This window comes from Trachinotus anak, unplaced genomic scaffold (assembly GCF_046630095.1).
Source record: "Trachinotus anak isolate AG129_WGS33_773 ecotype Australia unplaced genomic scaffold, CSIRO_AGI_Tana_v1 ptg000003l, whole genome shotgun sequence".
In the NCBI taxonomy this organism is placed as follows: domain Eukaryota; kingdom Metazoa; phylum Chordata; class Actinopteri; order Carangiformes; family Carangidae; genus Trachinotus; species Trachinotus anak.
This window is the reverse complement of record NW_027273854.1, coordinates 18,504,047-18,526,360: the sequence shown is the minus strand read 5'-3', so window position 1 is coordinate 18,526,360 and position 22,314 is coordinate 18,504,047. Positions and strand designations below refer to the sequence as shown.

Sequence of the window (22,314 nt, the reverse complement as noted above, 5' to 3'; positions counted from 1 at the left end):
ACAAATGACAAAGAGTGTTAAACAGCATCTGCTTTGACACATTAAAGCCGGATTTATTGATCTGTGTATGTCTGTCCATCCCACTAAAGCCGTTATGACACTTTTGTTCAAACAATTAATGACTTACTTATTTTCTTTTCAACTGAGGGTCAAAATCTTGTGGAAAATATCAGCTGAAGGTGAAAACTCTTCAACCTTTCTGTTATTAAATATATGGTCAGTTTTACATGTAAACGTGAAGCTGGTGTTTTTAGGGCAGTATTTACTAAACAATCAGTCACATCTCCACCAACAGTATCTTGGTTCAGAAAGCAGCTCCACTTTGCTTCTTGACTTCTGTACTGAAACAACAGGGTTCAGTGTCTCCAGCTGACTGTCCCTCATGTCCTCCGTGTCTCCGATCAGTCATGATGGTCAGTCTGTTCCTAACACCCAGTTAGTCTCTCTTTGCACTGCAGTGCTAACTGTTCCACCATGACAGCAGCCCCAGCCCCGGCTCACAGATGGTCCCCTGAAACAACAGCGCAAGAGGTGTCAGATGGACGTGAAGCTACTTTTGCTTTATTCTGGCCACATATAAAACTGCTGCACTCACAAATGCTTTCAGTCATTTTGGTTGATAGGTCCTCTCTCCTCAGAACTGCTTGTGCATGTAAAGCTCCCTGTCTCTCCTGCTATTTTTGTTGCATCTCTTAGGCCAGGACAACTTGTACCTTTATTAATCTTCTGAACACGAGTAGAAGAGCTGAGTCACAGCAGTAAATTACACAGTCCGTTTAGCACCACAAAGCTAAAGTGGCTACCATTTCTCTTAACTACCAGAGGCAAACGAGAGCAATTTCTATGACACCGTTGTTTACAGTGAATGTTGAGCTATCTCTGTAGAACATGACGGGCAGCTGGCACTGCACCAGGTCCACGGTGATACGCCAGCTGTGGCCTAAGAAATCTGGCAAAACAAAACCACATTCTTCAGCTACATTTGAAGGTTTGCTGTGAGGCATTAAGATGCATTCAGTCTAAAAATGTTAATAATATAAAGTACAGAGTTTGGTGAACTTTAGGGAGAAAATTCTGACGACGTGTGCAGCTCCACCCTCAAAGAGTCTGAGACAACAAAATAAAAATGGATTTTCACACATTTATCAAAAACACAATTTAACAGTTTTTACTTGAGCAGATCCCCTGGTGATGTGAATGTGTGTTAGTGAGCGAGTGTGTTCTTACAATCAGAGTGTACGGTGGCTCTTTCTTCTCCCCACTGTCCTCTGCTGGCGGCGCCGTCGACTGTCCCGGCTGAGCTGGTGTGTCTGTTGCTGCAGTGGCCGGGCCTGTGGGCGACGTGTCGACAAAGACTTCATCCGTCACCCGAAATCGGATCTCCTCCCCTTGGTCCATGTAGAGGTCATGGGCCCCCTCATCCGTCTCATACTCCCAGACCCAAACTTGCTCTGCTTCATCGCTGAGGCCGCAGCTAAGGACGGGTTGACAGCCCAGGAGCTGCAACTACTTCAACTGCAGTCACAATCAGCTCTAGAAGAGTACAATTAATTATATATATGGAATATATGGAAGAATGTGAAGCAATTTTTTGATTGCCAATGTGTGAACCGATTATAACATAACTTAAAAAATGAGACCTTCCCCAACTTTCTCAGATCCCTGTAACAGCCTGTGGACTGATTTCTATGTACTGTAAATAACTCGGGACAAAATTTTCCAGGAAAAGCCAAAGGATGTGACATTCACGCTCGGTTCCGAGTACCTCTCTTCAGCTCCCAGGATTATCGTTGACTCAAACCAGTGCCAGACTTTTTCAGTTACTTGACAATATAAAAGGTCTATCCAATTATGCTGACACATTAGCGCATCGTTTCAGCAAAGTGAGAGTTGTGATGGAAACTATGACATTAATGATGAGGTGTGGCAAAAACATTTTCTGTCTAATTCGCTAACTTTTAGTTATATCATCCAGACAATTTAGCGTTGCTGACATTGCTGGCCCTGTCAGTGAAAACTAGACAAACAGCGATTGATAAAGCTAGCTCGCTTGCTAGCACTCACATATCATATAAATGCAGTAAATGCATCATGCAAGGAGAATGATTCGTTGAACGTCACTAGCCCATATTGTACTAGCTAGCAAGCTAATAACAATATTGCACTTTATAAATCCTGTAAACAAACTATAGTCTCACATAGCCAGACCAATCTCCACTGTTTTCACGCTGTCAGCACTGGAGAGTCAAATGTAGTCTATAGTTTCAAATATAGTTTACAGTCAAACGACAATAACAGTGTAACTGGATACTTCATCTATCAACTTGATGCCAGTCAATCATGTTCAGTCTCATGTGCACAATGTCACTGATTTGGCCGATGCCCTCCTTTGAAATCGACTCCACTAATGTCAACAAACGACCGCCCCCCCAGCACAAAACAAAATGTCTTTTCTCTTGAACCTGTTACTTTGTAGATTTGGCCATTCAGTGAACTGCAGTTGTCATTAATAACGAGGGTTTTCTTCATGTTACATATAGAAACTTTAACATGTAATACACAAATGTTTCGAGGCAGAGCTGCACTTGTGATGAAATCACAACACTGGAGGTCAGGATACAATTTTGCAGGCTGTTGAAGTGACTCTGGTGGAATCAAGATGTCATCAAAGAAGCCCATTGTCACTGAAACAGAGAGATGCAGTGTGCAGTCAGTGTTTACCTCATTACCATGGATGAATTAGGAAAACTGTTGTAGAAGTAAACGACAAGCATAATAAACATTAGTTGCAGATCTAATTTCTTATTTCTCCTTTTAAGGTTATTGAGAATGAATTTGAAAATACTTCTGCACAGATTTACTCAAAAAAAGCTGCAATGTTAAGACAGAGGTTACCGTGAACTCCCTCCTGACTGCAGTACTTGATCTTGCCGAGCAGGATCTCATCGAGGAAAGGGTGAAAAACAACATACCTGAAATGAACTGACAGAAAACCAAGACAGGATGAGACTCTCAGTGGGTAAAAGCACAACTAATATCACTCAGCAGACCTGTAGATGTGTTTTATTTTTGGATAAAGAAAAGGCATCAATCATTTCTGGGTCTATATTATTCTGTTTTTCCATTTACTCTTAACGAGGGCAGAAAAGCCTGAGAGAAACCATGTGTTACCAAATTTCTACAGAATCAACCATCATGAGGAAAAGTAGGTATATTAATCCCATTCCCTGTGCCACTGTGATCTGAGTTTCTGTGAGGATGTCAGGGTAAAGGCTTTCTGCTTTGGGGTGACACGCTCTAAATGTCCTAAAACCAATTCATCAGCAGGACTGACAGAAAAACACGAGTGAAGAAAATCACAGCTTTCCCACCCCCATCCTCATACCTTTGGTGTGTGAGGCTCCATCCCCTGGGAATATATAGGAATCCTCCAGTTTAGTGATGTCGTATAAACAGATGCAGAGGCCGACATTGTAGACCACCTGAGGTGATGAGAGCGGGGCACCGTTCAGCAAATGCAAAGATGTTGAAAGTTCAGTATTCCACAGAGCATTTACTCAATCATCACAACATAGCCTTAGTAAGCTAAGATTCAAAATGAGGAGCCAAAAAACACCTTTTCATTAATCTTGCCTTTAAACACAAACTGCTGTGCTTACATCCAAATCACATGCAGATGCCTGATATCATCATTAATCACTTCACCTCCACTGTAATGCATTTATGTCTTTTTGTTTACTGTCAAATTGTTGTAATTGATGGTGTTTCTGTAGTTTTGATGACTTACAACCAATTGAAATATTTAATATTTAATCTTGAATTTATGGAAGACACAGAACAAAGAAAACTGATGCGTGAAGTACAATCGATATAATGACTGCTTGCAGTGCTCTACAGTTATTAATTAATTAGATGATCGACAGATCAACTATTTTGATAATGAACTCATTTTTCAGGTGCCAAACATTCCCTGGTTTCAGCTTCTCAAAATGTGAAGATGTTTCACGTCATTGTAAACTGGTGAAGGTTTTGGACTGTTTGACACCAAAAAAAAGACATGTGAAGACATCTTCACCTGGATCTGATAGTGGATAGTAATGACTATTTGGTTCATGGGTGTTAAACATCTTCTGTTATAAAACATCTAAAAGCAAAAATAAAATATGATGGAGACCCCTGGAACAAAATCCTATCAAATGGGGGTCAGCGGTCTCATTTGTGTCAGTGATGTGGAAAAGTTTAAGAACCACTGTTTAATAATTGTTAGTCGCCTTATTGCTCATCAGCATCATCTATTAATGATATGATAAACTAGATGTATGATATTTTACCTGTCTGTTGTCCACCAGAACATGAACACAATTGTCCAACCTGTCTGTGTCTCTCTCTCTCTCTCTCTCTCTCTCTCTCTCTCTCTCTCTCTCTCTCTCTCTCTCTCTCTCTCTCTCTCTCTCTGTGTGTGTCTCTCTCTCTCTCTCTCTCTCTTCAGTACCCAGGTTTTCCTCGACCATCAGTCATCCTGGGAGCTTCATGCTTTAGGAGACTCAGTCTTTTCCCTGCGTGTGAATAGCGTCCTTTTCTCTGTCTCTTGTCTGTGTGGTCCGGCCTCTTTTCAGGTTTTCATGATCGAGCTGAGGTCATGTGGCTCAGGCCCCACCTCTTTTGGATGCACCTGTAAGTTGCTTTAAATCCTCCTGGAACCATATTTCCTAAATATGTTGTGTAATTCATCGATAGTGAATTCATGTCTACAGCACATACACAACATCTATTGCATGTCTGTCTGCCCTAGAGGAGGGATTCCTCCCCTGTTGTTCTTCTTCCTTTCTCCCTTTTTTCCCAGTTAAAGGTTTTTTATCTGAATCAAGGGTCTGAGGACAGAGGACACCAGGTGCTGTACAGAATGTAAAGCCAAGTCAGGCAGATTTATGATTTATGCATATAAAACTATTAAAATATATTTTCTAAAAGTAGGCTGGGAGACGACCAGGACTGGGACTGGTTATCTCATGAGTAAAGGCTGAACTTGGGAAGACACTGGCCTCAAGTACTTTGCACCATTTAATATTATGAATTACAAAGGCTGTTTGTACATGACTGGCCGTGCATTGTGTCCTGTCTCTTATTATTTCAGCTGAACTGAGGTCTGTTTTGCAAAAGAAGTCTCGATCATGATGGAGGTTTTTCCTCAGTGAGGGTGAAACTCACCTTGTTGGCCAGTTTCTTGTTGAGCTCCTCGGCTATGGCTTCGTTGAGTTGTCTCTGGAAGTTCCACGGAGGGATCCTGACAGTGTCGACCATCTCCACCAACACAAACATGATGCAGGACCCCACTCACTTACTCACACACACACACACCACCTGTGGTCCAACAACCGGTCTGAGCTGTCAGTCTGACAACAGGACGAGCCGCTTAGTCTTCAGGAGCATCTGCTGTTTTTCTTCTCTACAAACAACCAGAGCGAAGAGGAGGAAACACCAACCTAGCTAACGACCACACACAAAAATATATTCATCTGCAGCAGTCTGAAGCATCCATGTTGTCTCCATGTGATTATTTACGGCAGTGAGCTTTTACGACATGTCGCAAAACTTAAAGGTACAGTGCACAGTTGTTGTTTTTTTTACATTAACCTTGTTATCATTTTTTATATCGCCCTAACGGGCTATTTGTTTTCCATAATTTTACACAACAATATAAAAAACTAAAAATTATTATATCAGTTACATCAGATCAAATGACATGAATAGCCAAATAGCATGCATTTTCTGTTTTCTATATGTTGTGTCCTCGGTGATCACTCCATAATATATTTTATTTTTACATCAACAATCCCTGCAAGTTGTTGATGATATTTTTCTACATTTTTGTTGAAATAATTATTATAGGCATCATTAATTTATATTATTTTTGTATTTTTCTGTGCATTTAATTCAGTTTCTAATGAAAAAAAAATCTTCTGTATTAACAAAGAGGCACAATAGTCATGAAGTCAATTCATTTCTGAAATTAAATCAAAATTGTTTAAAAAATAAAAGTGACAGGCCTCTGAGATGTTTTGTTCTTCACATCTTTGATTAAGGTTCCATACCAAGTTGAGTTCAACAATCAAACAAAAAACACTAGTCTATTGAAATTTGTGTTTGTTGTTTGTTGATGGATTGATAGTTCATTTGACTGTGGTATCCCTGGTTCTCCATAATAGGCCAGTACATGTGCAATAACATCGCAATACTGACAATCATATATTCTTATGATCAAAGAAAAACACAAAAACATTAATTTCAGAATTTTACCTTTATTAATTTACCATTTATATTGTAAATGTCAAGATATTTTAAATCTCACAAGCTACAAAACTGCAGACATTTTGTATCATTTACTTTTACAAAAATCAAGCTTAATGCTAAAACAGGAGTGTGAGGGGAACCATTACTTTAAAATAACATCTGCTCATTTTCCATTCTTATTTACACAATGCCTTCATGAACAACATCATTTGATTTGTCGGTTTACAGTATAGCACTGTTAAAATTGAATCAGTGAACATCAAAGTAGCATCGTACATCACAGTATAAGCAAACAGTTTCACAAGCAGCTGTTAAATGTGCTGACAGAAAAAAGATGATGATCAAATTATTCAGTTTTTTTGAAGATCCTGGAGAATTCATTCAGAAAAATAATACCCTGTATGTAATCAAGTAATAATGGACATGGTGATATTTTTGAAATGTCATATGAAAATGAATGATTGATTCAAACACAACTCCATGGTAACTATTATTTCTTAACATTTTAATTAGGCATCTTTGGCAGTTAATCTGATACTCGGATCAGGAGTGTTTAAACATCAAAAAGATGATCTTAGTGAGGGCAGACAACAGTTTCTGTGATGATTCTCAAAGTGTTGAGCAGTTGAGTTTAAGAATAGCTAACCATATAAGGAGTCATTTATGTGCAAAAAGTCCTTAAAGTTGGGCTGCTGCTTATTCACCTTCCTAAAAATAACAAGTCCCTTTTCACTGTCAACGCCCAGCAGCAACCGACAGCTCCAATTCAGTACCTGTGCTTTCTTTCTTTTAACCCACAATCCACGTGTCAACTGCTCTGCGAAACCATTAGTTTAATGGAGATTCAGTTTAATAAAGACCACAGGGGGACTCTATATCATGACACTATGCTACAAGAGGTCACAAATGGAGTTGGGGACTCTCATTTAGACAGGCAGCATATAGCATGTTACTATATATATATATATATATATATATATATATATAATGATTTATTATTTACGTACACACCCCTATACAAAGTGCAGCTACACAGCACATCATTTACACACAGATCCGAACCTAGTGACTTTTTAGTACATAGGGCTTTATTTCAGGAACTGTATTATACCAAAATGTTTTTACTTCTGCAACAGCAGATTGAAGAAGTGACTGACTTAGATTCTGCATGATGAGAGAACTAAACACAGAGGACCAGCAGTACTCCCACATAAATCATAGCAGCAATGACCTCAAATATCCCTAAGCCCACAAAAATATATGACCACAATGTTTCAGTGGCTCATACTAGGAATACATTATGGCAAAACTCTGGTTTATATATATATATGAGAATGATCTTGAATCTAGATTTTTCTACTGTCTGTATATTACAAATTGTATGTCAGTCCTATAGAGTCACACACCACAGAGATGTATGCTGAAGAGGAAGATGTTTTACAGAGGAAAAACGACACATAGCAAAGCACAGCTGAAAGCTACTTCTCTAACTCTACAAAGTGCTAGTGTACAGGCATCTGGACACTAGATTGTGCGTTAGTTTGTGTAAGAAGACTGCAGGCCTTCCCATGCTGTGGAGGACCAAACTTCAACCTGATTAAAAGAAAAAAAAAATTCAGTTCAAAGACAAACGCAGCCTGTCATCTCCCATTACAGCTACATGAGGCAATTTCACACACTGGCAGCTCCAGATGATGCGGAGGACTAACTGAAAAACTGGGAGTTTAACACAGAGAAACCACAGCACAATGAGCTGGATGACCAACTGATCTGTAAAGCTAATTGAATCAGGATGTAGAGCTACTATAAAAGTGTAGCAGTTTCTCTTGACACAGCCTGATTGCAGCTGTTTAGAAAGAATTTTTATTACACAGCTGCTGCTTTTTTCCTATGGGCACAGAGGCTTTCTTGTGTCTATACTCTACACCAGAATTTACACTAAAATCTTACCCAGTGCAGCTTTACTGTCGATCAACACAAACCTGATAACAGCCTATTTAACCAAACATCAGGTTTTGGTTTGGACTGCATGGGCCAGCCCGGTGAATACAAAGAGAGGCAGCAGGAGCAAAGAGGGACAGACAGATGCTAACACAGACTGATGTTAACCTGATGAAAACATCTGGCTCTTAGAGACACACACACACACACACAACAAAGCACAAATGGAAAGAAAAGAATGGCAAGGCTAGTGCTAACACAACAGCACTATATGTTCTGGTTTGTTGTCTAAGTCGGAGAGAGACAACCACGCAGAAAAGTTTTCACACAATGAGGTGTTATATCATGCAAAAAGAAAGAGAACAAGCAAGCGGGGATGAGAAGCGCAGCAGGGAGTGTACAGAGATTCACGTGCTGGCTGATGAAAATTAAAAGTGCAACAATAGCAGCATGAATACTCAAGACCTAGTGAGAGCAGTTGTAGGGGCTGATGGGATTTCGCTGCTTAGAGGAAATAACTGAGCCTGGTAGTTTGTTTACAGTGAGGCTCTAATCAAGAATGACGGAGAAACACTTGTTCAAGTCAATAATTGTATCAGAAAGCACAAAACCCTGAAGTTCATCGCCATTAGGTGTGTAAGATGTACTTCAGGTGACACATCTGGAGAGAATAAGAGAAAAATGTATACATTCATGTGAGTTGAACAACTCAGTCAGCTTCTTGAGCTGTTTGGATGGAACAACATTAAAGAGGAGGTATAATGGAGAACAAGAAATGTCTGGTCTTGGAGTGGATTTTACAGTTAAAGATATTTAAATAACTCATCACTGTTTCACCAACGTTTTAAATAATATTCTGTATGTATCAGGCCCGCATACCGTTAGATACAGTCATCAAAGACAGTATACAGTATAGCTGATTATGAATAATGCTTTTATGTTAATGCTTCCAATGAGCCTCTTTGTGCAGAGGTCGACTTGGAACGATGTATGGTGAAACCAACAACTTCTGCTTTAGAGAAATACAGTAGTGCTGCCAGTGTATCACAAAAATAGGAAAGGACCACGCTGTTCATTGGAGAAAGGTGAGCATGTGTGTATGAAAGTGAGCTGAGTGCTAAATGAACAAATAAGCTGCTAGTACGAACGATACAGTATAACAGTGTGCGCTTGTTTGAGTGTGTTTGTGCATGTCTGCCCGTCAACTGGGAGTGCTGTCACAGTAATGCTGTCTGTGTTTGTGAGTGTGTGAGTGTGTGTGAGTGTGTGCGCTTTTCATCTGTACAGCGACCTTGTGTGTATGTGTGTGTGTTTGTGCGTGTATGCTCTTTCTTTAACTGAGCATGACTGCAGCTGTTCCCATGTCTGCTTACTGGTTACCATCTACTGTTCAAATCGTCTCTCCCTCTTTGCAAAGCTCCTCTCTAGGCCCACGGTTCTCCCCTTCTTAACCCACGCCAAGGCCAAGGCCAAGGCCCCTACAGGCTTCGCCTTCCTCCTCGCCACCATCTACTGGAGCTCCTTCATCCTGTTGAGGGCGGAGCCAGCCTTGAACCACTCAATCTGTGTCTCATTGAAGGTGTGGTTTAGAGAGATGGATGTCTGGCTGCCATCGCTGTGCTTAATCACTGCTGTCAGGGGCTGGAGAGGGACACAGGAGGCAAACATGAATCATGTGTCAATCATTCATCCAGTTTTTCTTTAACATAATATTAGGAGAGGATGGGCTGTCCTCTGGATCAATGTTTCATTAGTGCAGATGATTGCTCACCTTGCCGGGGGCAAGGGATTTCAGGCCGGTGATTGAAATCTTGTCATCTGGGCGAATTTTGTCGTAGTCCTGGGGGTCAGCAAAAGTCAGAGGCAGCAGGCCCTGCTTCTTCAGGTTAGTCTCTGTGAGGAATAAAGAAAAGATGGATAAATAAAGGATAACAGCAAGATACTGACTCATACTGTACCAGAGAAGGGTTCTCTGTCTGACAGGAGAATATCTGTTGCACACAAATACAAGATCGTGGAGAATAAGACAAGCATGTGTCTCAGTATAACCGATTAGCTGCCGATAAATTATGAGAACAGACCAAATGATGTTGAAAGCTTTATTGTTTGTGTTTTCGGCTAGTTCTGAGGAAATCCTCTCACACAAATCAAAGGAACAGAAACACTTTCATCTTCCCATTTACCTACATCCAGCCTCCTATGTGCAAGAAAACTGGCAGTAATGGACTGCAGTAATAACTTGGAGACTCTCTTAGACACTGCCAGAGACATCTTTAGTCTGGCAGACTGTAAACATGCCAGATTCAATTAGCCGGTTACAACTATTAAGATACAGTTTCCCTGTTGCCTCTGCTTTCAAAAGGAAAATAAATAGACAGTCTGAGTTTAAGCATAATAAAAATTGTGCACAACTCCAGTAACGCCAGAGTAGCTCTACACATATGGATATTTGCTTGTTTTTTCTGAAACTCACCGTGGATTCTGGCAAAGCTCTTGACAATGATGGCGCGTCCTCCCAGGTGTCGTGGCTCCAGGGCTGCATGTTCTCTGCTGGACCCTTCTCCATAGTTCTCATCTCCAACCACCACCCAGTTCACTCCATTGGCCTGGGTTATAAAGTTAAACAAAGATCACGGAAAATTTAAAAAGCTGTTAGGAGACTTAATTTGTATAGAACTTAATAACAAGGTAATTCAAAGTGCTTTTAATAAGACAGAGAAAAATAAAGTGATGAACAGGAAATTGAGGAATCTGGTTTCTGGGAAAATATGCAACAAAAATAAGAATTTTGCCTGGGGCTTTTATTTAGTTGAACACTAACATATACCTGAATATAAAAGAATACATCAACACAATCCTGTCAAACTCACCTTGTATTGGCGGGCCACATCTGGTACACCGCCATACTCTCCTGTCAGCTGGTTCTTGACCTTGTTGACAGCGTCATTCTCAATATTGACAGCGCCAATCAGCAGATTGTTGGAGATGTTGTCCAGATGACCACGGAATTTGAGCCAGGGGCCGGCGGCACTGATGTGGTCAGTGGTGCACTTTCCCTTCACCTAAGGATGAGTAGCAGCAAATGCAGAAGAAAGGAAAAGTAGAAGGAATCAGTTTTCAAATTCTCTACCCTGTCTCTCAGCCCCAAGTCTAATCTTTACTACTGAAGATATAAATCTTGAATAAAACTGGTCCCACATATATAGTTTCATTAAAAAAAAAAAAAAAAACAACACTGGGCGCTGCAGTTTTTAGCAAACATTAGCTAAACGAGTAAATAGTGCATTTGATGGGGACTATTTTCAGCTGCAAATTAATCCACATTTGGTGCATTGAGTATTTTCAGGAGCAGGATTGTGTATGTGTGATTAACTGAAAATAAACTTTAGTGTTCATCATAATGAAGGAACATGCAACCCAGAGCCACAGTGCAGCTAAATAGACAACGATGGAGCTCTACCGCACAGAGAGATAAGATATCTCAGTTCTCATATGATTGATTGACAATAACATTGTTATTTAGGCTGTGACTGGTGCAGTTTTCCTTCTGTTGTAGAGCTACTAGATCTCCTTTACTTTAATCACAATGTGTATTCCATTTCCTGCTCACCTTGATGAGGACCCTCATATCCTCCAGGTCTTTTCCATGCCACTTATCAAAGGGCTCCAGCAGCTGCAGACGGTTGCTGGATGGGTTCACGTCCACCTGAACAACATCAGATCAGGCTGAGGCACAAAGGTTGTTCCAGGTATATTTTCTAAGTGTAGTGAGGCAGTTAACACCAATAAAGCTTTTCTGTCTAAACAACTCTCACAATACACACGTCTTAACACACTTTCATATTTCTGTTAGCATACCATTCCGTGTACTTATTCAATGCTGACTGGGCTAAGACAGAAGATGCTCACCTCACAAAGGTCAGGAACACACTATCTGCGTGGCGTCTGCATGGCGGCTGCAGAACGTTTTGGTTTCAGTGCCCATGTTAACAGGTTAGAGCAGACACACTGCCTGCGTGACCTGTGCATCTTACGCATCTAGAAATTCACTGTCTTGCCTAATTTTTACATATGATGCGTGCGGCTCCCAGCAAAAATGAACTGGTAAAAAACCTGTTGATAGTCATATCAAAATTTCTGTGTCAATGCTGAATCTGAATATGACACAGACATTAAAAATATACATTTAAAAATATAAATATTCTTTGCGTGGAGACACAATGTCACATTTTAGTGACATTGTAAATTGATTTTATAATGAAAAGAAATCCAACAAGATTGAACTGGCAGTAGCAGCGAGGCAGCAACGCACATGCAAAGCAGGCAGTGTGTTCCCGGTGTAAAAGTCTTGTTGTCATTTGTGCTATGCTGCTTTCTGGATAATCAAATGTTGAAAATGTATCTTGAAAAAAAGAATCACCTTGACTGAGCTGCTCTCAGCTGGGGGGTGCTGGTAAGTGTCCTGGCCCGGGTCAAAGTCTCTGGATGGGAGCTCATCACCGGTGGGGGGTTCCAGCTTGAACTTCTCTCCATTAGGAGCAGTTAGGTAGTCAGTCTCAGGGTTGAAGTTGAGGGTCCCAGCGAGGGCCAAGGCAGTGACAATCTGTGTTGATTTACAGAACAATAAGCCAACAGTAGCAGTGAAATGTGTTTAGATCTGTGCATTTAGACAACCAACATCAGGAGACAGCGGATGAGCAAATGTCACAGTTTTTTTTTTTTTTTGGAAGTACTTTTCTGCCACTGTGCTGAGTATAAGAGCTTCTGTGATTCTGTGTATTGATGCCCATGTATTTATGAATTCCTGAGCTTGTCTTTTGCTTGTGCAGTCCTTCTTACCTCAGGAGAGGTGACAAAAGCGTGAGTCGCTGGGTTAGCATCATTCCTAGCAGTGAAGTTCCTGTTGAATGACGTGACGATAGTATTCTTCTCTCCTTTTTTCACGTCCTTCCTGAAGAGATAAAATAGAAGAGGGATTTTTGATCTTCAGACTTCACTCTATACTGTGTGCATCAGTTCTAACTCCCCATTAGTAATCCTTAGTGGCTGCAATATTCATGACATTCAACTATACAACTATATGAAAGTGTCATCTTGGAAAATAAATGTGCTCCACAAATTATGAGATGTATTGTGTATGTATATTTTGAGGAGCATGAATGAGTTTTCCTGCCAACCTAGTGCAAAAACAGTAACCAGAAACAGCAGTGTTCATCACATTACAATATTGTTGTAACAAGGGCATATTGGTCTGAATGTTTTGGCAAACATCACTAAAGTTGTCAGAAATCATCATGTGGGGAACATTTCAACTGAATTTCATGGATATCTGGCCAGCAGTTGTCAAAATATTTTGCCCTGTGCCCAAGTGTTGGCACAACAGACTAAGCAACTGTCATGACCTTGCTGCTAGTAAGGCAAAATTAGCCCTTGCAAATGAAGTGCATACCTGTCCCACTGTCCAATGCAGGGGCCACAAGCATTGGCAAGAACAATTCCTCCAACATCACTCAGGATCTTGGCCTAGAAGAGGAAAAACATGTTTTTATAGAAATTATTCCCTCTTTCAGACATAGAAATGCCTAAGAGTCTTTTGTTAAAAAAAAAAAAAAAACACTGGCCAGATGTTATAGGTCACTTGCTAAATTTAACTATGAGTTCACTTGGTGAGATTCTGACTCACATATCCATCCCTTTCAATGGTGGCGCGGATCTGTTCAGAGCCAGGGGTGACGGTGAACTGGGCCTTGCACTTCAGACCTTTATCCAGAGCCTGCTTGGCCAGAGAGGCCGCTCTGCCCATGTCCTCGTAGCTCGAGTTGGTGCAGCTGCCGATCAGACCTACAAGAGACAAGTGCAATGTTTGTAAGAGGAGAAAGAGGAACCTAAAAGGAGGGAGTATACAGTTACAGTGGTCGGCTGGAAGTGCTCATCTATTTTTAATAGCACATCTTGCATATGAAATGTGAGGAAAATTGTTGAAGAGGAGAAAAGTGAAAAGACAAGCAAGTCTGTAAGTATACATCTTGATCATCATAATTACACTCTGTCAATGACTGGAATTAGACTGCGTTCACTCAGCACTCATTCTATGAAGTCACTCTGGAAGATCATCAGCAACATGACAGAGCTGTAATTTGATCTGATCACATCTGGTCAATAACACAGCTAGAGCTAGAACAGAGAAAGAAACATCATATTTCATAGACAAAGCATTAAAAATATTTAACATTATAAGGCAATATGGCTGTTTCACAAATACAGACCAACTTTAACCTCCAGGGGCCAGCCACTCTTCTTAGCTATGGCCCCAATGTCGGACACAGGGTGGGCCAGGTCAGGGGTGAATGGTCCGTTGATGTGGGGCTTCAACTGTTAGTGGGGGGGAGGGACAAGGCAGAATGAAAGACGGTCATAATTTGAGTAATGTGGGACATCTTTGCGTATGCTATAAATATTGTTTTCTAAATTGGGAAACTTTAAAAAGAGGAACACTAATAAGCACTGATGCTGCCCCATGCACCATCACAACCACATGATACAGAGCAAGACAAAGCAAAAGTAAGTGACTAAATGAGAAGATGGTGCTGTAGTTTTTTTGTTTTTTTTACTGGACAGCACTTGAAATCGCCCCAGGAAAGCTTTGACTCAACATAAGCAGAATTTTGCAGGTCAGTGATGATATCTGATAACATTTTTGGTTTACTGCCCAGCTTCAGTACCAAGGACTTTCATTCAGTTAATGTATGATTGACTAGCTAATGAATAAGCAGGCTGCTGTGTTGAAACGCTTCTCTTAACCAAATAAACATATCTTACTAGCAAGGTGCTCCAAAATCAATCAAATCAAATTATATCACTTAATGATCCTGATGTGTCCGCACACAGACTGATGTCACAACGGCAAAATAACAAAATATAGCCTCATACCATGTGTTATGGTGGTAGGATGTAAATGTACATCCTAAATCCACACTACACCCAATCCTAAGCAATGTAAGTATTTAGTGTATTCACATTGGAAAAGCGACAAACTTGAGTATACTCAAACCAGACAGCATGCTGCTTTTAAATATGGTTAATTCCTGAGTCTGCTGTTAATGGATGTTGTTGGCCCACAATGCAAAAGCACAAAGGAAATGGAGCAGCTGCTCACAGCTGGAAAACATTAAAAACATTTGTGGGAGGTGATGAAACAGCTCCAGAATGATCTTGGAAAACAGAAGTATACATCTTTTTGCCATCTCTTTAGGAAATTTGATTAGTTTTGACATCCTAAAGTCAGAGTTTGACTGTCATACATGTTGTATCACTTCCTGTATAAAAATTTGATGAATATTTTGTATGCTTATTGTTGAACCAGTATACTATGACACTTAGTGTATAATACATAGTGTAAATAATTAGTATGTAGCATGGATTTGGTGTATGCTGATAATAATGTTCAGGGAAAAGTGTTTTAACTCACCTCACTCAGGTTAATCTCAATGACCTGGTCATATTCACAGCCCTTGTCTGGGACTAAGTCATCTTTGAACTGATCAGCCACAGAGGCAATCTCTGTGAGGGAATAAAGAAGAGACAAAGTTGAAGGTAAGACACACTGAATAAAGACTAAGCACACAGAGGCAAACAGTCAGTGACTGACCTCCACGGCCGGTTTTCTCCAGGTACGTCTTCATGCGGTGGTTGTAGGGGAAAACAGACGTAGTGGCTCCAATCTCAGCACCCATGTTACAGATAGTGGCCATTCCTGAAAATTCAAGCGTCATTGAAACTGTCATTGTTCTTCCTTTCTTTGATTGCCGTATCTCAACACAACAAATGTGTTTCACCAACAGTTTAAGTCTTGTAATGTATCTCATCCTTACCAGTGCAGGAGACTGAGTCCACTCCAGGCCCGTGGTACTCTACGATGGCTCCAGTGCCGCCCTTCACAGTCAGGATGCCAGCCACCTTCAGGATGACGTCCTTCGGAGAGGTCCAGCCAGAGAGGGTGCCTGTCAGCCTCACTCCAATCACCTGAAGGGGAAAAGCACATGGGCTTGAACAGATGGAAAAAACAAACAGATAAGATACATTTGTGGAGACATTTAATGGTTGAAAACAGGGCGGACACTGTCAAAGTTAATTAAGATTCAAATCAATTTACAAGAAATCAGATGATGCCAGCAACTCACTTTGGGACACTTGAGCTCCCAAGGGATTCCAGCCATGACATCCACAGCATCAGCTCCACCCACTCCAATGCAGATGGCGCCCAGGCCACCGCCATTGGGAGTGTGGGAGTCTGTACCAATCAGCATAACTCCAGGATAGGCATAGTTCTCCAGGATGATCTGGCCAAAGAAGAGGGGCATTTCACAGTCAGTCACACATTTTTCTCATCTAACTTTAAAAAAAAAAAACTGACTGTTATTTATGATGCACTACATTTCTAGAAATGTCAGTTTCTCAAAGCCCTAGACAAGAGGTTATATTAACTGTTCTGGCACAGATACTTTGAGGGAGGAAGTGTGTGCTGATTCACTGCTGACAGTGTACAATCATTAAGGAATGTTTGTTTGATTTTTCTCTGCACCCTTGGAGGTGTACTGAAGTCAAAAAAGTCATTGTTAGCATAATTATAAATCAATGCACTTTACCTGATGGATGATCCCTGAGCCTGGTTTCCAGAAGCCAACTCCATATTTGGCTGCAGCAGTTGCAAGGAAGTTGTACACCTCCTGGTTCACCTCCTGTGTTAGGAGTATTTAGGGAGGCGTTAGGGCTTCTGTTGAGGTTATTTTCATGGAACTATAAGAGAATAAACTCAGGTGCAGCACTTAATCCTAAATCCTGTTATTCAACATGACCTCCAGGCATTAGGTCAAACAAACAATTTGATCAACCCTTCCGATTTTTTTCTCTCAAGTTATCTATTGTGCCCACAGACTGTTAAAGGCTGCTGCCTCTGCAACAGGAATCCCTGCTGGATAAGAATAAAATGCTGCCCAAACAATGTTAAATTGTAATTGCCAATTCAGGCAATTGTTACAACGTTTTAACAATTGACAAAAAATTTAAATGAACCAATTTTTTACAAACCAAAAAACAACGTATAGTATTATTCAAAATATACTGCAACGTGCAACTGCACTGTTTAAATACTACTCATAATAGAAATTGGCTCTTGTTTCCCTCATCGTGTTAACTGACAAAACCTCATAATAAACTGAGCCAGAAGTCACAGGAGAAACTTATGAAGCCGACAGTTGTTTTACTATATTTGTGGAGTCTGACAGCTTTGTGGGGACCAAAATGCTGGACCCCACAAGTTTTAATTGCCGTTTCAGGTTTCAGACTTGGTTTTAGGGTTAGGCTTAGGCACTTAGTTGTGATGGTTAGGGTTAGGGTAAGGGCCTAGGGAATGCATTATGTAAATGATGGGTCCCCACAAAGCTAGGTGTTCAAATATGTGTGCGTGTGACTGGCCGTAAAATAAGAAACAACTCTCCTTAACCTGAAATCAGCTTTAAATTTGTCTCATTTACCAACTATGATTTCCACTGTATGAAAAGCAGTCTGTTAACATAGTAATAAGCTTGCCAGATCATGTCCATTGTCCAAGGCTCTGTGACATAACTCATGTGGTTGTATCTGATCTGATTACACAGCAAAATGGAGGCCAGTGGGATAGCAGGCAGGCACAATAACACGTATCTCATCAGATTTCTTTCCTGGAAATAGCAATTTGCAACCAATCGCTGTACCATAGTACTCACCTTAGCCCTCTGCAGGTCCTGAGCCCCTCCGATCTGAGCCTCGATCAGGTGATCACAGTGGATGGTGGAGGGAACAGCCACCCTGGGCAGACCACTGCTGATGAACTGAAGCATTGCCATCTGAGCTGTAGCATCCTGCATAGCCACACGGTCCGGACGCAGACGCAGATATGTGCGGCCACGGTCGATCTCCTGCCCTGCTGGGTCATCCAGGTGACCATACACAATCTTCTCCGATAGAGTGAGAGGCCTGCCGAGCCTGGTGGGGTTGATTGGTGCAAAGATGCGTTAAATATTGTGTTGAATTGGACACTGGGTGAAGAATCAGATAAACTATCTTTTCACTGTTACTGTTTACATTTGCTGAGAAATGCAAATTAAAGCAAACTTGGATTAATGTGTCCTACTTCATGTATGAAATTTATCAGTTTGGCCCATGAAGTCTAACAAACAGTACTTACTTACTTACTACATTTGGCAAAGAATCAAGGAAAATCCTGAACACCAGAAGCAACTACGGCTTCTCAGGACAGCAAACATTTGGGCCTGACTGTTCTTTTAATAGTCACGAGACAAAATGCTTTTCCTGTTCCTGGATTACAGCATGTGGTCAACTAAGCAAGAGGGAAACACCAGGTCATCCAAAGTTAGCTCCTGGGCCCTGCTGGCTCTGACAAGTCAACACTGTAAATGTCACAAGATTTACTGTGTAGCTGTAATAAACACCAGCCATTCCTCATGAGCCGAGCTGTAATCAACAAGGACTCTCTGTGTGTGTATTTCTGAGGAGGGCAACTGCTGCTGACCTCCTGCGCACAGTGTTGATGTTCTCGTGCATCTTCTCATAGTTAATGCTGGAGCCAGGTTCAAAACGGCTCATGGCCACCTTGGCTTTGGCGCTGAAGGCTGCGGAGACATGGAATCGCCTCGCCCCTGTTCCAAGGGCCAGCTAGACCAATGGGAAAAGAATACAATTCAGAGAAGTAACACCATAAACAATGTTTTATTGCAGAATCCAGCACTAACACATGCAGTTTTGAGTTATATAATAACCAGGGAGCAGAAAGAGAGGCAATTAAATTATGAAAGAATGGAACACATGACCAGGGACCCAGGGAGGTGAAGCTAGTTAAAACACTGGACACTGGACTGGGGGCACCAGCAAAAATGTGACCAACACAAAGACTAAGGAAGAATCCTCCATTTTGGTTACAAAGGGCTCAGTAGATTGGTTAGATCTATTCTGGACTAGTACTAGACACAAACACAGCATATATTAATTAATCAGTAATTGCTAACACTGTACTCCAGCTACACCTGCTGAAAAAGCTCCTCTTCACTCAGTTAAAACACTAGAACTCATCTCTAACTTTTCTCCTTGCCATGTAAATAGCAGGCACTAGTTTAAAAAACATCTCCAGACTGTGTTTCAGCAAACATAGGCAGTGGAGACAGTATGGGTTGACAACTCTCTTGCTTCCATTCTAGAAAAAGACTGACTTTGAATGCCAGGATTTTGTTCATGCTGGTAATGACCACAGACTTTCAAAAACCTGCTCAACAATTCCAAACAATCATCTCTTTGTAGACACAATATACCTTACAAAACCTTTCTTTCAATAACTTTGATCCATTTGAAGTGTGCAATGTGCTGTTATATTATGTAGAGGAACACATTATATACATACATTATATGCCTATGGATGATAGTGTGATATACAGTAGAGGGGCAATCTTTAAACCAGCTATGATGAGTTGCTTAACATCTGTCCTTTAGTGTTGATATTCAGTGGAAAGTCACTGCGCTCAAAAAAAGTGGGTGAAAGTTTACACAGCTCATATTTCAGAGGTTAGCCTCATCCACTGGACTGTTACTGACAGTCCAATACTCATTGATTCAACTGTCTCCTTCACAGTTAAACTACGTATGAGCACTAGAGGTGCATACATACTGTCTGTACAATCAATATTAGATCCATTGAAGCACCTGAATGTCTCTACTTGTCATCTGAAAATTAATTATTTGATTCAGATTTCATGAAAGATATACAGTACTTAATGGCATGCACTCTGTAATGTTATGACATGCTGTTAAGGATAGGCCTCTGTGAGTAAATGATTACCCTTAAATCAGGTGTAATGTGTGTATTTCATCAGCAGAATCAATCATTTTAGGATGTCCATTGCCTTTGCAACCTGAAGATTAGTGTTTCTATAAGTTAAGTCTACAGCGTTACAAAGTCTTACAAACAGCACTCAGATGTTTTTTAAACATTCAAAGAGGTCTTGACTACAAACTGTTTATAAAAAATGGACGTAGACTCCTGGTCTGAAAGGTGAAGCCACTGCGGAAGTGCTCTCAACCTGCATTCTATCCAATCTACTGTTTACAAAAAGACGTCTGACTGTACTGAAGTCTATGGGAAAATGAAAACGTTTTCCTAATGAGTTTATGGTCTCAGTGGCTAGTTTCAAGTCTTCTTCAGTACAACCTCATTTTTTGAATTACGGTCTCATTTAGTGGAAAATAGTCTATAAATCAGGGTATGCATTAGGGCGTGGCTGTCATGTGATTGACTGACTGTAACACACATGGCGACCTGCCTGACAGTCAGGATAGAGTACAGAGCAGGTCACATCCGCCCCTCACTCCTCCTCAGCTCCACCTTCTTGTCCAAATATTGTTTCTTCTGGTTTCGAAAAACCAAGATGCAAAATTGCAAAATAGAGGCTTTGTGGTCATTGAAGAACTTGTCTGGATGTGTAGTTTGTAAATAATGTCAAGTCCATGCAGTGAATGCTATTTACCTCATATTGATCCAAATAATAAACTCAACATTTGAAATGTGAGACTGAGGACTGACACTATGGTCTTTCCTTCAGAAAACTGAAGCACAATAGTTCTCAAGGCTTGACCAGAACGTTGTATTAGTGTGTGGCCACCATTTTGTCTTTCTTTCAAACTCTTCCATTAGTGTGTAAAATAACAGGTATATTCTTCTCCCTGTAATTTCTTCTGCTTTATACCAAATTAGATTTATTTATGGGAATCATGGATGTGTGTGTATGTTAATGTTTATATGTGTGATGGTATTTTTGTTGATTATGAAATTTCAATAAAAAGATATGTGAATAACATCAAACATAATAAATAATACAAATAGATAATAAAACACAAAAACTTACTTAAAGATGTGTACATCCATCAGCAAACATACGCTTACAAAAATCCCGGTGGATTCCAAAATAAACATGATCTGATATGATGCACTACCCAACACAGGACCGGAAACACGCCACTGAGCATCAGTCCCCGCTGTCAGGAGTGAACTGTTACTAAGACAACTCCGTAACCTTGCGATCACCTTGCAAACAACAGGACACTTGTGTGCGTTTACAGTCACTGTTCAGTTGTGATGTGGACTGAGTTAAATACTGTTATTATCAATGAGACAATTTTATGCTGGTTATCGTCAGGTCGGACGGGGTTTATAACTGTACAAACGCGCCGCAAACCGGAGTCAAACGGGGACACAGTGACCTGACAGAAAGCGGCTTGGTGCGTATTGTGCTCTACGTTTACCCGCCGTCGGTCAACGATAAGCGACGGCGGCTGCAGCACACAACAGGGCATATCTGTTGTCACATGTGTACTCCATAGCAGGACAGTTAAATATTCTGTAAAAGTTAAAAATACGTTTTCTTACCTGCAGCCTAGAGACCGTCAAACAGTAAGACGCCATTTTGTTCACTGACAAAGATGAGTGTCGCTCTGGTGTGACGTCACTGGCTTAAGTATCCCGTTATTTCACGCTATGAATTATTAAATCCATGAATGTGAGGTGTTAAAAGCTAAAACCTCTTTTAAAAAGGAGGCAGAATCCCATATTTGAACATTGCCTACCTCATACAGGCCTAATAGAAAAGTAGTGAATATCTTTGTTTGTCTTTGTAACTGTTAGGTTACTTCTTTTGTAATGTATGTAATATTTCTAATGTGATGCCTAAAAAAATACACAATGGCTTTAAAAAGAACACTACTACTGTTGTTGTTGTTGTTGTTGTTGTTGTTGTTGTTGTTGTTGTTGTTAAGTTTCTACATGACTTCTATATGTCACATACATTTTTCCACATGTATCAAGTGGGCTATGGTAGAAAGTGAACATTTTCTTGATTACAGTTTTTTAAGTACTTGTTGTGTTTTAAGTATTTGTACCTGAGCACTTCTACTTTCTAGTCATACTTCAATTCAGAAGAAAATACTGTGTATTTTCACTGCGCTAAGTTACAGTTACCATTATTTTTGAGTTAATTTCAT

At 40.6% G+C, this 22,314-nt stretch overlaps 2 protein-coding genes across 2 annotated transcripts; both read right to left on the bottom strand.

The window, feature by feature from the left end:
* Nucleotides 1-27: 27 nt before the first annotated feature.
* On the bottom strand, nucleotides 28-5,569 carry polr3h (polymerase (RNA) III (DNA directed) polypeptide H). The gene is made up of 6 exons (XM_071474320.1): nucleotides 5,209-5,569; nucleotides 3,386-3,482; nucleotides 2,896-2,982; nucleotides 2,621-2,684; nucleotides 1,228-1,462; nucleotides 28-511 (listed from the first exon to the last, which is right to left on the bottom strand). Exons 1-6 carry the CDS (start codon nucleotides 5,317-5,319, stop codon nucleotides 461-463), a joined length of 645 nt encoding a protein of 214 aa, XP_071330421.1. The 5' UTR covers nucleotides 5,320-5,569; the 3' UTR covers nucleotides 28-460.
* Nucleotides 5,570-6,283: 714 nt separating this feature from the next.
* Nucleotides 6,284-21,772, bottom strand: LOC139618423 (aconitate hydratase, mitochondrial-like). Its single transcript, XM_071474319.1, has 18 exons — nucleotides 21,704-21,772; nucleotides 18,803-18,945; nucleotides 17,997-18,255; nucleotides 16,878-16,970; nucleotides 16,413-16,571; nucleotides 16,104-16,254; nucleotides 15,881-15,985; nucleotides 15,701-15,792; nucleotides 14,499-14,604; nucleotides 13,916-14,073; nucleotides 13,682-13,755; nucleotides 13,072-13,183; nucleotides 12,653-12,835; nucleotides 11,843-11,938; nucleotides 11,103-11,294; nucleotides 10,706-10,838; nucleotides 10,004-10,125; nucleotides 6,284-9,873 (listed from the first exon to the last, which is right to left on the bottom strand). Exons 1-18 carry the CDS (start codon nucleotides 21,737-21,739, stop codon nucleotides 9,742-9,744), a joined length of 2,346 nt encoding a protein of 781 aa, XP_071330420.1. The 5' UTR covers nucleotides 21,740-21,772; the 3' UTR covers nucleotides 6,284-9,741.
* Between the last annotated feature and the right edge of the window lie 542 nt (nucleotides 21,773-22,314).